The 15,777-nt window shown below is 36.7% G+C and overlaps 1 protein-coding gene across 3 annotated transcripts in view; it reads left to right on the top strand.

Moving 5' to 3' along the window:
• The window catches only part of PREX2 (phosphatidylinositol-3,4,5-trisphosphate dependent Rac exchange factor 2), a 189,763-nt gene that overhangs the window by 114,793 nt on the left and 59,193 nt on the right, over positions 1–15,777 (top strand). For all 3 annotated transcript variants that reach the window (XM_069779486.1, XM_069779487.1, XM_069779488.1), the window contains exons 27-31: positions 5,248–5,427; positions 8,238–8,332; positions 10,781–10,863; positions 11,199–11,289; positions 12,806–12,934. In XM_069779486.1, the coding sequence (XP_069635587.1) occupies positions 5,248–5,427; positions 8,238–8,332; positions 10,781–10,863; positions 11,199–11,289; positions 12,806–12,934 (578 nt within the window). The remainder of the gene's footprint in view (positions 1–5,247; positions 5,428–8,237; positions 8,333–10,780; positions 10,864–11,198; positions 11,290–12,805; positions 12,935–15,777) is intronic.

The raw sequence follows: 15,777 nt of genomic DNA on the forward strand, positions 1-15,777 counted from the left end.
GGAGACCCAGAGTCTCATCACAGTTTGTCCTAATTCAGGACAAGGATTTAAAACTTGCTTTTTCATTTGGGAGGTAAGCAGGTTGACTGCTAGGCTATTTGTTGTCTTGGCATGAGGATGAAGGAGGATGATAGGTCTTTCAGTTTTGAAGGATCCCATATGTAATGCAAATGTCAGAAATTATTCATTTTGAAAATATAAATAACGTAATTTTTAGCATTAAAAAGCCAGTCTTTCATGATCTCCAGTTTGGAAAAGTGGTGTATCATTGCTTCTCCTATTATTTTGAAGACTGGACAACGATTTGTCCTTTCATAGTTATTTCAGAGTGGGATTTTTTTGGTACTGTTCTAATAGTAATGTAATAGTTACACAGTAATAAGTAATTGTAGTGTATTACATGCTGCAGTAGGAATGAAAGTAAAAGTGGCCTCAAATTTTTTGAAGAAAATGTTGTTTTCTGTGCCTTTATGTAGTTCTGCTAATTATCATGCTGAAGATGAAGTCAGTTAATTAAATTTAAGATAATTTCAGTGTTTAGGTGCACTTTAAAATGACTGTCTGTAAAGCCTGTGTTGTCACTCTTCCTCAAGGAAGTCGGAAAATTATACATGGAAGTTCAGTCAATATTTCAGGAAGTTCCAGTTACCAGTCTGCCACGCCTTTCCTTTCCACTCTCTTGAGCCTGTGATGCAAAAGCAGAGGAACTTCTGAACCTTTCTTTCATACTCACATATATATAAATACACACATATATATATTGTGTGTACAGGTATATACATACATTCATTTTGAGAGTCATACAGCTGTGACAGTAAACACAAGGTTTCACTTTTTTTTCTGTCATAAATGTCCAGTACGCTGACCTTGTAGCAGATCTTGTATAAGGTGCAAAGATTTATTTAGCAAATTTTACCTTTTGCTATTTGTAAGACTGAGACTTTTCATGCTTTATTCCTCACGGACTTTGAGTGGACTGCCAGTGTGTAATTACTGTGGAGGAAAGCGGTTCTGTACAGGAAACAGGATAGCCAAGGGACCTACATAAAGTGCTGAAGAGGGTGTGAGCAGTTCAGCAGTATGTGGTGTATCATATTAGAACACAGTTACAGCTACTAATTAACTCTTGAGAGAAAAGTTAGGGCTATTAAGAAACAAAAGGTAGAGTAATAGGATAATCAAACAGTTGTGCTTTAATTAGAAATATTCATACTCCAGCAGCTAGGAGGAAATGCTTGAACATACCAATCCTTGAACTTTATAAAGACTGTAGAAAAACTGTTTTCTGTTACGACATAGCAACAATAAAATTGATGTCTTTATTTACTGAATTGCTTATTATTATAAGCAATACTCATTATCATAATTTTCTCAGGACAGAAAATGTGAACCTGGTATCAGAATTCTAAATTTATATGATATTGAATGATAGAAAAATTGGGCTACTAAATGACTCTTTGGTACCCTTTATAATAGCACTGTTGAAAAAGTGTTGCTCTTTCATGTTACTAGATGTCTCTGCTCTGTGTTGAGGTTAGTAATGGTCTCTCTCTCAACTCCCCAAATCTTGGGGCAGTGTTATCTGCCCAACCTCTCCTACCTGTTAGTGAATGAAAGTGAACTGAAAAACAAGTGTTTCACCTGAAGAGCAGGTCTGTGAGAGCTTGTGGATTATGGGAAGGGAATGTCTAAGAGAAGGTTCTGTACTCCTAGCATTACCTTCATAATAACTTTTATCATGGCTCATTAATGAGCTTGGGTTGCATAAGAAATACAGTACTGATGGAGAGAGAGACACACACACACACACAAAAGACATATATACCCTTTCCACAGTCTCTCAAAGTTCCACTGACTTCTCGTTCAAATACTTTAATAGCACCCCAGTACTTCTTTAGTACCATTGCCAGATACTCACCATTGATGCTAGGTATTATACAGAAGTAAGTCCTTCTTCAAGTTGTTTTCTGTATGATGACTCTGCTGTGTTCTTGGTTCAGATGCACTCAGTGTGCTCTCATGATCCCAGCTGGTTTTGGAAAGATGCCTGTTGGGAGTATACAAGAGGCTTGAATATTTTCCGAGCCTCCATGGAGTGAGGAAAAGGCGAAGCAGCTCACAGGTTGCATAGTTTTTTTGTTATTGCCTGCGGCTATCCATTTTTTAGTGCTTTGACTGACCATAGCAGGTTTTGTTTGTTTCCGACATACTTTTAGGATTGTGTTGATTTGGGTTGCATATAGGATTAATTCCACATGTGAGGATTTTTTTGGTTGAGATTTAAATTTCTCTGTTTCATGGAGATTTTCTTCATAGTTACAGAGACTTTCTAGCTGTTAGTTACTACTCATTCATATATTTCTCCTAGGAGAGACAGACATCTAAGATAGTTTTGTTTGGGGCAGACCCATCTCCAAAGAAAGTATAATGTGCATGTACTGTGTTTAAGAAGAAAAAAAAATACTTAAAAAAAAATAAATCTACTTAAGCATGATTATTGGGGTTTTTTTTGTGTACAGGTTTGGGTTTCTGTGTTTTAGACTCCCTGATTTGGGTTTCTAAGAGCACTTCAGTGACCTCAGGAACTACCAGCTCCAGAATTCTGTTATCCAAAGTTCCAGCTTTCGTTCATGGTAGTTCAGCAAAAAAAATTTCCTTAGAAAAAGAGCCTGCCTGCTGAGAGAAAGTGGAAAGCTCCCGTAGGAAAAGCTCTAGCTACCTTAATCAGTCTTTTACTGAGATCTTGGCAGCAGTGACTAAACAGTCACATAAAAGAAGAGGATATAGTAGTCTGTCTGTGTCTTGACAAATAATTACTCAGGGGAAGATATTTTCAGGAGCTGAAATTGCAGTTCATTATGCTTTTTTCTTATTCTTGATTATTTTCTTGCAACAAGAAGTTATCAGAACGGATCTGCCCAAAGCCCATTTTTGTTTTCCTAGAAGTGGGTGATAATGGGAACACAAGAAAAAACGAAAGTGTAGATTAATCCCTGTCCTTATCTCATCTCATCTTCCAGCAGGCAGTGCTACAAGGTCTTCTTGGAATGGACCTTTTGTTTTAAGAGCACTGTTAGAATGATCTGCTATGAATTGGTCTAATCCCTTTTTGAACCCCTTTTATATTTTTTTCTTCAGAAAATAAGTTTTATGAGTACGAAGAACTGATTTTCTAAGGTCTGCATTTTCATAACACATTTATTTTAGGACATATTCAAGAACATGTATGCTCCAGCAGGTGTATTGAAACTGAACATTGCTGTAAAATATGGGGCCCATCTTTCTTCCCGTCATGGAATCTTGCTAACAGGTGACTTAAGTGGTAGGGAATAACTGAGTTGTGATTTCACACTGATCTGAAATGTTAAGGCATCATGTAGCCCAAGAGATGTCTGCCAGGTGGATGGGTGGGCTTAAAGTCCTGTAAAATTATACATTTTGTATAGTATTTCTATATTTCAGTTACAGTTCAGATCAGTACCTTTTCCTATATGTAGGACAAATATCTGTCTATCTCTTGTTAGCTCGTAGCCAGAAAAATTAATGCAGAATGATGAAAGGATTTGCTAAAAACCTTTACTTATCATCCTTGTTTCCCTAAAGTTAATGTCAAATCCTATGTTAACACCTACCAGGTCATGATTTCAAAGAGACTAAGCTTAATATACCACTTGAGGTATGTATTCATTGCTATACAGTCATTAGCATTATAAATGCTAGACAGCATTATAGGGATAATCTACCATATTGCATTTCCAAAGTATGTGGTTTCTTAATTTCTTTCTTGGAACTCTGTCCATTCCTGAGAGTCAGGAAATTATTTGTATGTACTCAAAAACGTTATAGTCGGAACATGGTGTTGAACACATTGTCTGTGTATGGTATGCAAAAAGTCACTGCTCTGAGTCCAGAAACTTCAACTTTCAAGAACAGCTTAGGATCAGGTTGTTCTCTGGTAGAATATCTTTGTCAAAAGAGTAGAGAAATTGATGGCTCAGTACTGGTGTAACTGTAGCTGAACAAATTTAGGTTTGTTAGGATTAAGAATGAATTACTTCAACTGGCAGAGCCCCACAAAATAAAGATGGAGCTCTAAACCACTTAAAGTCAGAATTCCCCCCTTGTGTAATGTAACAATGCTAATATATGTGGCGAGAAATAAGAATAAAAGAAGGAATTCTGAATGCTACCCTTTAATAACAATTAGGGCAGGAATTTTGTTCACAGAAGATACGCATCTCGCATAGTTTCCCTTCAGAAGTAAGAATTAAGTGTAACAAAAAGATCTAACATACTTTTGAATCCTGCCATGTATTTGGTAGAAAGTTTGCCAGTTGACCATTTTGACAGCTCCTACAAACCCTGCTACCGTGTCTAAGTACTTTACAGGAAAAAAAGCTTAATTCAGTGTCTTCTGATTTCAGGTAGTTAGAAGGTAGGTTTTGCAAGAAAAATGCTGCCTTTCAAATCCAAATTTTAGTTTGAAAACATCATTCTAATGGAACCTTTGGTAATAAGAATTAAAGGACAGTTGCCCATTATAGCTGTTCTGATCTTGAAAATAAATTGGAACATCTCTGTATGAGTTAATCACCCAAGAATATGAATCTTTTGCTTCCAGTATTTGTGCATGTTCTAAATGTAGCAGTCTGCACTGTTCTCTCTTCTTGACTGGATGTCACTTTTGTGCTCGTCACAGAAGCTTGTAGATTAATCATCAGTTTTACTAGTGATAGTGGCTTAGACACTTTGAATGTCAGGAAATACACAGATATGTTAAAAAAGATTCTTAAAATGCCTTAGTAAAATAGCCTGTGATGCAGGCTGGCATATCTGATGCAGTACTGATTGAGAAAATATATGCTTTTCACAGAGATATAATTTCTTTGGTTTGTTATTTGATTTGTGCTGAGAAGTACATGGTTCATATTTAAAAATAGTTATGTTAATACAAAATTTGACCCCAAGTGTTCAAGAATGTGCTGTATTTCTTTCCCACTGGAATCATTGCCTTCATACAAGTTTGAGTATTTAGTAATGCTGATGGGTTTCACTGTTACGCTTTTTAACAGCAGAATGTGTCACTTTCTTCCCTTGTTTCAAATAGATATGGACCGAATTAAGATGCTCCCTTCACATATTATAGAATAATAGTTGGAAGACGTTGACGAGAAATAATATATAGTTGTTAGCTCACTTTTAAAAAACACGAATTTATCTTTTTTTTTTTTTTTTTCTGTCTCACAGCCTTCTTTCCTCAATAACATATTCTCCCAAATCAGAACGTAAAACACCTGAGCCTTTAATACCAGCAGACAGTGATAATGAAAAGGGGGAAAGAAATGGGAAGAAAGTCTGTTTCAGCGTGACAGGTGATGAACAAGAAGATTCTGGTCATGATACCATCAGCAACAGGGATTCTTACAGGTGACTTTACTAATAATGTTTTTATTTGTCAACTGAATCAAACCTGTGGGTTCATAGACTGTCAAGTGGCTGTGAAGACTATCACAATATAATGATTCTGACATTTCTAACAAAGGAATAATGAGCATTAAGATGTGTTACAAGATGTGTAAAATAAACTCTTTTATGAGTACAGATTAGTTATTAGATCTCTGTATCCCTAACCTTCACAGGATCTCACGCCAGAGCTGTAAAGCTTTACTTTAGACTACCTGTCTTATAAAAACCAGAAATAATTTCTGTTACGCTGTTACCCACAACAAACCAAATATCTGCCATAGAAAGCAAGATGCCAGAGGCACCACTCTTCTGATCTAAAGAAAAAAACCCACTGTTTCTCAACATATATTCCTTACCTTCTTCCATTCTAAATATTGTAGCATCATCTCATCTCTAGAATTCGTAATGCATCACATTTACTGTGAATGAAAATACAAAGAATTTTGAAGAGGAAGGAGTAATTATAGCAAGCATAGGTCTTATAAAGATTATCTTCTGTTGATTAGAGAGAAATGGTTAACTACATGATATAAAATCTAAATTAAAATTTTAGCTGCAAGTAAAATAAGGGTTCATTATTTGTTCATTATCATGGTTCATTATTATGCTCAGGAAGTAGAATCCCATTAGGGTCATCGTTTTTCTACAGAACCCTGTGTTGCTGAGATCTCTTTCATAAGCTAATATTTGATTACTGCAGCATGGTAGATAGGAACTCTTTGTCAGAATAGAAACAGAAATATATGTATAAATTTGGACAGAAATAAATGTAGAGATAATTTGCACAGATTAAGTCCGTCTTGTTCTAACCATGGTGAACACACAAGCAAAGTGCTGTTCCAGCTGAAGCATGTTTAGGGGTTTCTGCATGTCCATGATGTATCAAACTGACTGTGCAGGAGCTGCCCTATTGGCCTGTACTTGCTCCAGTTGGGAATTTCCTCAGTTGGCACAAGATTTGTACGTGGAGAAAGAAGGTGTGACTTAGTACATGATTGTCTCTTCATTTAAAATATTTTCTTTATTCTGATTCCAGTCATTTATAGTCCATTCCGGCTGTTTAGGAATGATAAAATCGAGGGTTCCATATGCAGAATAATCATAAAATCTCTGAATTTAGAACAATTATTGGAGCAAGATTGGAATTTTTTGTTTCTTTGCTTAAATAATTGCATTAAGCAATACTTAAAATCTCCAGATCCCATAATGCCACTGTGGCTATTATTAGAACTAGTAGACCAATTTCAGCTGTTAGAATGCTTTCATTTTGTGTTGTAGGGTTTCATTCTAAACCTCAAAATACAACACAAGAAAAACGTGGAGTGATACAGCTAATACATCTAATCTGTTTCTCATTTTCATGTGTTTTATTTTCTCATGCTTTGTACAATCCAGTTTTAAATAACAGTCATCTCCCCTTTGGAGACTTTAATGTTAGTTAGAAAACATTTCTTAATATCCAGCCAGAAATTCTTAATACTCCTTGGGACTGTTCACCCTCTGTTAGGAACATGTTGTTACTGATGTCTTTTCATCTACTTAATAGATACAGTTATAATTATATCATATTGCTTCATTTAAATTTTCCCCATTCACTTACCTGCTTGGTTACAGGTCCAAAACACATACCTTAGCCAGGAAATGTAAGTCAGCATGCCAAAACTAGTAGAAGATCACTTCTGTATTTACAAAAATAAAGAAAACAAGTAGGGAGCACATGGGTACATGTATAACTGCAACATTATATATAAAATATAGATATGTATTTCTTGGTGAATGGGTACACCCAATTCATAAAACCAAAACCAGATCATTATATATAAATACCCTTTAGGTACACTTCTACATTACCTTATATTCACTTGGGTTTTTAAGACTCCCTCTGCTGGATAATTACTTAATCATTGGCTGCATTGAAACTAAACGATCATCATGTAGCTAAAAAACTCTGAAGACTTTGAATTGAAATTTATCTTCATAGAATTTTTAGTACAAAAGGCTATGTTTTACTCTGTTTATGCTGCAGAAGTAGGTATGTTCTCCATCTATTTTCTGTACAGAACAATCTATTTTGAGAGAAAAGAGTAGGAAAAAAAAAAACCCCAAACATTTTAATCCCCAAATCTCCTTACTGGACCAATGTGGGTGACATTTTGTACGCATAGAAGTTTTCACTGAAGTCACAGATGTAAATGTCTATACATCTCTAACAAAATGATCAGCTGGAAGAGATGGGCTCGTAAACTATATTTTGGCTGGCAGGGAAAAATAGTTTGTAGTTTGAGTTTTGGTGCTATTCAAATGGATCAAATCTCTTCTAAACCCATTAAGGACTCTAGTTTGCAAGTCATACACCAGAGTGTTTCATCATTTGTATTAGCTATGGACTAGGAGTACAGAATTTATACGTGGAGTTACTAAAACATTTGAGGCCACAGTTTCAAAAACTGTCACTCGTGTAAGAAAAGTTGGTTGTTTTGCATTGAAAGTGTATATTATAATCATTCTGCAAGTACTTGTTCATATGCAAGGTGAAGGGAGACAATTGAATCATCTATTTTTGGAATCTGGTCCTCTTGAGTCCTACCACAATTGCAAATTAAATGATAGCCTAAGTATAGGGATCTTTATTGTTGATAAAGAATTGTACAGACCATCTCATCATTAAATTTAAAAGGGGAAAAGGGAAAGAATTTCCATAACTTTGATACAGAGCCTGTGTTAAAGGACATGACTTTATTTCTTTTTTTGTTTTGTGTTTATTTTTCAAGTGATTGCAACAGCAATAGGAACTCCATTGCCTCATTCACCAGCATTTGTAGCAGTCAGTGCAGTTCTTATTTTCACAGTGATGAAATGGATTCAGGTATGTTTAGAAAAGTCAGCTATGAATCTATCATCTGTTCCTTTTATTCAGTTTTATTCTTTTCATTTGTCTGGCAGTTTTGTTGTTTTTGTTTTTAAAATTGCATCCTCCTTGGTAATAGAAGTATATCATTTTGCTTCTGCCTAGCTAGTGCTGCACTTAAAGAGTCCTTCTGTGAAAGAGAGCCAACATTCCAGCATCTCTGTGAATAGACTGAATTAGTTAGAGCTCTTAGAGTCACTGCTTTTAACCACGTTCATGCCTTGACCTTGACAGTGTGTTATGTTGCACAGAGTAAGGAGCATTTTAGGTGAGTGTGGAATGCTCTCCCAGTCTGTGTCAGCACCCAGATAGCAGGATTCGGCTGTGTATGTTTGTAGGAAAAGAATGTGAGAGACCACATAGAAGCACATTCTTGTTTATGCCATGACAAATTGAATTTAAATAAATGCAGCTGCTAATAGGAATGAGATGGGATTTAACTGCCTGGAGTACAAGGTCATATACTCAGGGACTAAGAATAAAAATATTTGCTTTAAGCTGAGAGTTTATCATTTGGGAATGACTTAGGAAAAGAAAGAACTGGGCATATTAGTTTGAATATGAGCCACCAGTGAGACTTGGCCCTAGAGAGGGCAAATTTTATTGCTGGTTGTACCAGGAGAGGTATTTTCAGTTAGGACAGGAAAGTATTAATGACATTATGCAAGGTATCTGAGACACCTTATGAATAATGCAATTCTAGACAGCTACTTTCCAGAAATGATACATACTTACAGAGCTGGGCAGATACAGAGGAAGGGATGAAGGAGCAAGTCCAGAGGCGGGCCACTAAGACGATCAGAGGGCTGGAGCACCTCTCCTATGAAGACAGACTGAGAGAGTTGGGGTTGTTCAGCCTGGCGAAGAGAAGGCTCCGGGGAGACCTTATAGCAGCTTTCCAGTACCTAAAGGGGGTCTACAAGAAAGCTGGAGAGGGACTTTTTACAAGGGCATGTAGTGACTTGTACAAGGTATAATGTCTTTAAACTGAAAGAGGGTAGATTTAGATTGGATGTAAGGAAGAAGTTCTTCACTGTGAGGGTGGTGAGGCACTGGAACAGGTTGCCCAGAGAGGTTGTGGATAGCCCCTCCTTGGAAGTGTTCCAGGCCAGTTTGGATGGGGCTTTGAGCCACCTGGTCTAGTGGAAGGTGTCCCTGCCCATGGCAGGGGGGTTGGAACTAGATGATCTTTAAGGTCACTTCCAACACAAGCCATTCTATGATTCTATGATAAAGAACTGTTAATAAAAGAGGAGAGCAAGGGTCTGCATCTTCAACTTACGATGTAAATGAACTGATATGCACTTGTGCAGCATCAAGCTGAAGTACCAACTGAGATGCCTAAAAGAATATGTCTGTGCTAGCCAAGCATAGATAGTGTTTGAATTGGTAAATACTGCTGCTCAGTGTAACTCCCACTCTCCTGATGACTTAATTTTCTCCTAGTTCCAAAGCTAACCTGGTTAACTCCAAATCAAGACTCTTTCACACTGTGCTCCATCTGTTGCAATTAAAATCCTGTGAAGGGTTGTAACTACTGGCTGTAAGGACATCTAAAGGAGCAAAAAAAAAAAAAAAATCAAGGAGAGAAAAGTGCTATTTAAGGGTTTCAATGACATAAGAAAAATGAGTCTAGATTGACCATGAATAAATTTGGATTATAAATTATCAAGTGGCTACTTCTTATCTGTCACTGCAACAGCAAGGAGGAAAACCAGTTTTAAGCTCAATTTTTCACAGCTTTTGAAAGAGTTCAGGTTTCATCACCCGTTGTCTGAGAGAGCGAGTGACTGAGGGCAGTGACCTAGGAGAGTCCTTCTCCTTTGTACTCTCTTAGGAAATAATGTGGTATGTACTACTAAAGCCTCATATCAAATACAGGATTTGGATGCTCTGTTTTTGTTGAATTACTAAAATCTCAGAACCATTTAATTAGTAAGAACATTAAGAATGTGAATTGTCTGTAGAGTCCCTATAAAAATTTTATGGTGAATGCATTTCAGTGACTTTGTGGTCTGCTATATTAGGTTCATACTACTTAGCCATTTAGTCTGGTGTTTAGGATGTTCTTCAGCATAGAAGAATCCTGCGTTCTGGTCACATAATGGTTGAGATTTGAAGGGACCTCTTGAGATCATCCAGTCCAATCCTCTGCTCGAACAGGGTCATCTAGAGCAGGTTGTCCAGGGCCATGTCCAGTTGGGTTTTGAATATGGGCCTTTCTCTAAGAGCTATTTCTGTATTATGGAGTGATTACCAAATGCAAAATATGTAGGGAGAACAGTTACCATAACCCTGAAAACCTAAGCACGAGTCTGTGTGTAAAGCAGATTATCTAAGCTACAAAGATTTTTGGAAAATATGCTGAAACTTCTAAACATTTTGTCATTTTAAAATATTTTTCAGGTGATGAGCTTCCCATAAGTGTTCGAATCTCCCATGATAAACAGGACAAGCTCCATAGCTGTTTGGAGCATCTTTTTGGTCAAGTATGAGATTATTTTTCTTGGCTTTGATACTAATGTCCATGTTTGAGCTAAGATGTCTTTAGCAAATACTTCTTTTTCTTTTTACTTTTGCTTTCCACTGTTTACTGGGATGGTATGTATTTACTCATTCTCTTTCAGTTTTCTGTAAATAGTTCAAAACTGAATTAAACAGGTCCTTAGATTTAGTCTAACATTCCCTAGCTTGTTACTTTAGCTAGAGCCATTAGGTAAGAAAGAATCCAAAGCTGCCTTTCTGTAGTCCGTATTTCTTAAAGAAAGAATTAGTAATTGTTACTGTAAAAAACATCTTTCTCACAGAACCTTGATCCCAACAGGTCGATTCAATTGTCAATCTTCTGAAAGGACCAGCTGTGATGAGGGCCTTTGAGCAGACAAAATATTTTACACCAGGTCGGGGCCTCCAAGGTAACATTTATTTCTAGCTATGAGAATCAAAAGTCAGCTTGAGGGGTACATGGATATGGCTATCTACTCCTTGAGCTGGGTGTTAAAGAACTAATTTTGCTTAATCTTGGTGTATTCTGCAATAAGTGATTGTTGAAATTCTTGTTAAGTAGATCTTATTCTTAGTTGGCTTCTTACACTTCCATTGCACAACGTACAAAAGAATTTTAGGTTTCTTGGAAAGTTAGTGTTAAATTGTAGACTCTGAACTGACTATAGAATTGCTGAGGTTTTTGAAGCAAGAAACAGGTTTTGTATATTGCAGGTGTTTTTATTACATTTTTGTCTCAACTACTGAAGCCATTTCTGATCTATTTTAGTACTAATACCAGATTTTTATTATTTTTTTGTAGATATATAATTTGTGAAGTTGATTTATAAATAATTTTCAAATGTAAATATATAGTTAAAGTAATATTTATGCTAAATACATGCTTATAAAAGTATTACTGATTGTTTTAAAAAAAAATCCTGTATGTAATTTCAGATACTCTGCTAATGCTCACATAGTTGCTTAAGTCTAAGTGTATAAATAGGTATCTGGTGGTAGCCATAATATTGTGATGAAAAATGCAAAGGACTTCTTTCAGTGAACTGAGGTGTGTTTTTTTTTAAAAAAAAAAAAAAGAAGAAAAAAGCTCAATGGGAGACTGAATGTTGTATTAATATGTATAATAGTTTTGATTATGATTTTATTGATGCTGCACATGTCTTTTGCCAAGGAAAACTAATTTTAGATGGCCAGAGGGTGGATCTTTGGCTTTTATAAATCCCCAAAATCCCACTGAAGTCAATAGAGCTTAATTACTGTACCCCAATTATCTGGTTTTACAAAGCCTGAAATACTTCCCCCTCACTGAATTTGCATGGAAAACCACATAACCTCCTCTTTTTGTTCTTCTTTTTTTTTTTTTGTTTCCTATTTTGGGACCAAGATAATGGGGATGAACCTAGAGCATTTCTGCTCTCTTGTGTTTCTCAGTGTTTCAGATTAAGTACGTGGCAGGCCCACACAACAAAATGTTATCCTTTCAGTGGTATAGTAAATGTTCAGTTTGACACAAGATATGGACATGTCAGATCTTTTATTCTTGATCTGCACCATCTTCATGAAATATACAAGGAGCACTTCAATGATTTGAAAGATAGACTAGGTTAAGCAATAAGTAATTTTGTTTTAAGTTTCATTTTCTGATTGAATTAATTTTGCCTCTAAAAGTGCCAGGGTCCTGCTTTCTCCGTGGAGACAGGCATCTTCTATCTTATATACCTGGTTCAGAAAGAATCATGTTTGGGAGTGCTGCTTGCTCTTAAGTAGGGAGCTTAGATGACTGTTAGACCTGTCACCCTAGCTTTAACTAGAGTTAAATAAGTTGACAACTCCTTGAGCTGTGAAACCATTTAGGAAGAAAGAATGTCTTACTGGGGCTTTCTCAGGAGGTTTAAGCAGAAAAATATTATTTTTGTCCTTGATTAGAGTTTCAGCAGGAAATGGAACCGAAGCTTAACTGTCCAAAGAGGCTACGACTCCACATCAAGCAAGACCCTTGGAACCTCCCCAGCAGTGTCCGGAGTCTTGCCCAGAATATCAGAAAATTTGTAGAAGGTTAGTAAGAACAATGTGACCATAAATAAACACTTCATTAATGATAGAGAGCCTGGGGAAGGGAAGAGGAAAGATACAACTGCTTCATGTTGCTGCTAGGCAAGGTTTGCTGAACACAGTGTAGTCTATGGGAAATGCCTGAATTTCAGAACTTTTTTGTGATCTTAGTAACAAGGTTAGTGGAGTATATCTCAGCTGTCTCATGCTCACCCTATTGGCTTCAGGTACTGAAGAGAAAATCATCTCTTCTGACAAGTGAAAACAAATGAACCATATGTTGCATGTGCTATGGTATTTCAGTTGCTGCTGAAGTCCAGTGGGCTTGACTGATTTGTAACAGAACTTCATGGTACTGATAGACCAAAATGGGGCTTTCCTTGAAATTAAACTCCCTTTTTTCTACTGTCTTAAATGGAAAGATGAAGAGTCTGCAGGACAACTTTTGTCCTATATCTTGCTCTTACCTGTCATTGATCTGGAATCATTGTCCCTCTAAAATCATACTCCCTCTTCTGCCGTGAAGCCAAACCTCTTCCACTGATTTTCACTTACTCCATCACAACTCATCCTATCACTCCTCCTCCTCCACCTCCCTCCCACCACTGTCTTAAGTTACCTAGTACTCTGCTCCTCTTCACCACCAAGTGACAATGGGAGCTGGGGTTTTCTGCTCTCTCCCTGGCTTCATAAGAAAGTAACTGGGATTTCCTCTCCAGAAAATCTGCCTGTAGCTTCTGCTTTATTTCCTGTGCTGTTTGATAGAGAAACAGAAATAATGAGCAAAATTATTTCTATAAAACTACTTGCTCTAGGAGTCTACATGGGAACAAAAACTTGTGTCAGGTCTAGCTTTAAATGATTTGTGTGTGTGTTTAGCTTCTTTTGTTTTGTTGGCTGATTTCCATGGTGTCCCATAAAGAAACTGCTAAATTTCAGATCACTGGAAAAGAACTTTGTGATAAGTTTTATTAAGATAAACCTCCAAAAACCAACCAGCCAAACCAAACAAACTCCTCCTCCTCTGACATTTGGTATTTCTCATTTCAGATACAATCATATTTTCAGACCCTGGGTTAGAAAATTATAAAAACAACCACAGAAATATCTCCTATTTTTTGAGTCAATCACAGTGGGTTGACTCTCCAATACTAAGAATACTTCTTTTAGTTTAATGGTGGCTGTCAGTGATTGAAAAATGAATAAATATTTTTGGATCCTTCTATCTACAGGTCTATCTTCAGCCTAAACCAAATTATATTCAAGTATTAATCATGGTTTCTTTCACAGTTCAGGAGGAACAGAAATGTGTTTTTAACAGTCCTTCATTGCCCCCCTTCTGAAGCCAAGCCTAACAGACCATTTTCACATAACTTGTTTGCCCATAAATAGAATTAATAGACTTAACCCATTTCAGCATTGGTCATATACCCTCAATATTGAGCTGAGGTTATTCGGATAAATTTGGTTTTAAATCTACCACAAAATTCTGTGGGAGAGTTCAGCAAGGTCAAAATGACTTGCTGCCTCTCTATAATAGAAAACTTCTCTTTTTACAATACTACTATAATGTAATGGTGATATTTATCAGAAGGAATCTTGATGTTTACAGAACAATAAAACTGTTTGCGTTTTCTAATGTTTTAGAAATTAGGATTAAAAAGGGTTTTCTCTGTTCATAAATTATAGTAACTAACTTTATTGCAACTGTCATGCTTGTGAATGGTGCATGATTCAGAGCTAAATAGTAAAAGGCATTGTTCTTGTGCTGTTCAAGGACAGCACACACTCTGCCTTAACTTCTCTCATCACTGTGTCTCAGAAGTTTTCTGCCAATTTTAAATATTCTTGGCTCTCCCTTTCCATCCATGGCATCTGAGCTTTTGTCAGAGATTTCCAACAACTGGCTTCTGTGCCACCTTCTTAACCAAATACATGGGTTTACATGTAAAATTATCATCTTAGGTTGTTTATTCACTGTCAGTCTTCACATCTTTCTATTCTCTTGTCATGTTTTTTTCTTTACTTTGATTTCTATTCCACCGCCCCCACCCCCACAAACTGGCCTCACTAATACTTGTTCCTGAGAAGTACTCTCGAGAATCATGATCCACATCTTCATCATAATTTTGATTTGCCTGTGGGACCAAGAAGTTGGTGTGATGTAATGGATACCTGAAAGCCTAGCTTCCTGTGGCTTCCCTGGCACAAATAGCATGAAGGAGAAATAGGAGAATGGAAGTAAATAATTGCTTTTCAAGCCTTAGTTTCCAAGGCATGTCTAGACAGGTATATGTAATTCAGTGTTGAAAAGATTCAGGGCAGAAATGTGCCCCTCGGGCAGTTTGGGGAGACTGCTGTGACTTAGACAGGCTTAGGCCTGTATAAATTAAACTTGAGACACAACCAGCAGCTGGATCTAACTGAAATCGGATCAGCACAAAGCAGGGCTAAAAATGCTTTAGCAGCTAAATTTTCCCATCATATCTTCATTTCTTGTTTTCTCCTTTCTAATCTTGCCATTATGCACTGTGTTCATAAATGGTCAGGATACCTAGAAGAACCACTAGTACTGCCCTGAGCTCTTTCTGGCTGAAAACCTAAAGCATGGTACAGAGATTTACCTCCCTGATTTCCCTCTTATTTGCCTGATTCAGAAGAAAGAAAAGATGCCCCCTAATTTGACTGCTTAGTTGGGCTTATGAGAAAAAGTTGGAACAAAGTCCTGGGATTTTAGAAGAATCTTCATGTTTTTTTATAAGTAAAAGGCAGTATTTTAACAATTGAGGAAAGCAGATATGTTTGTCTCTTCTAGCGCGTTCTAGAGGAAGTAGTCAAAGGAGACC

The sequence above is a fragment of the Haliaeetus albicilla genome, chromosome 3 (genome assembly GCF_947461875.1).
Source record: "Haliaeetus albicilla chromosome 3, bHalAlb1.1, whole genome shotgun sequence".
Lineage (NCBI taxonomy): Eukaryota > Metazoa > Chordata > Aves > Accipitriformes > Accipitridae > Haliaeetus > Haliaeetus albicilla.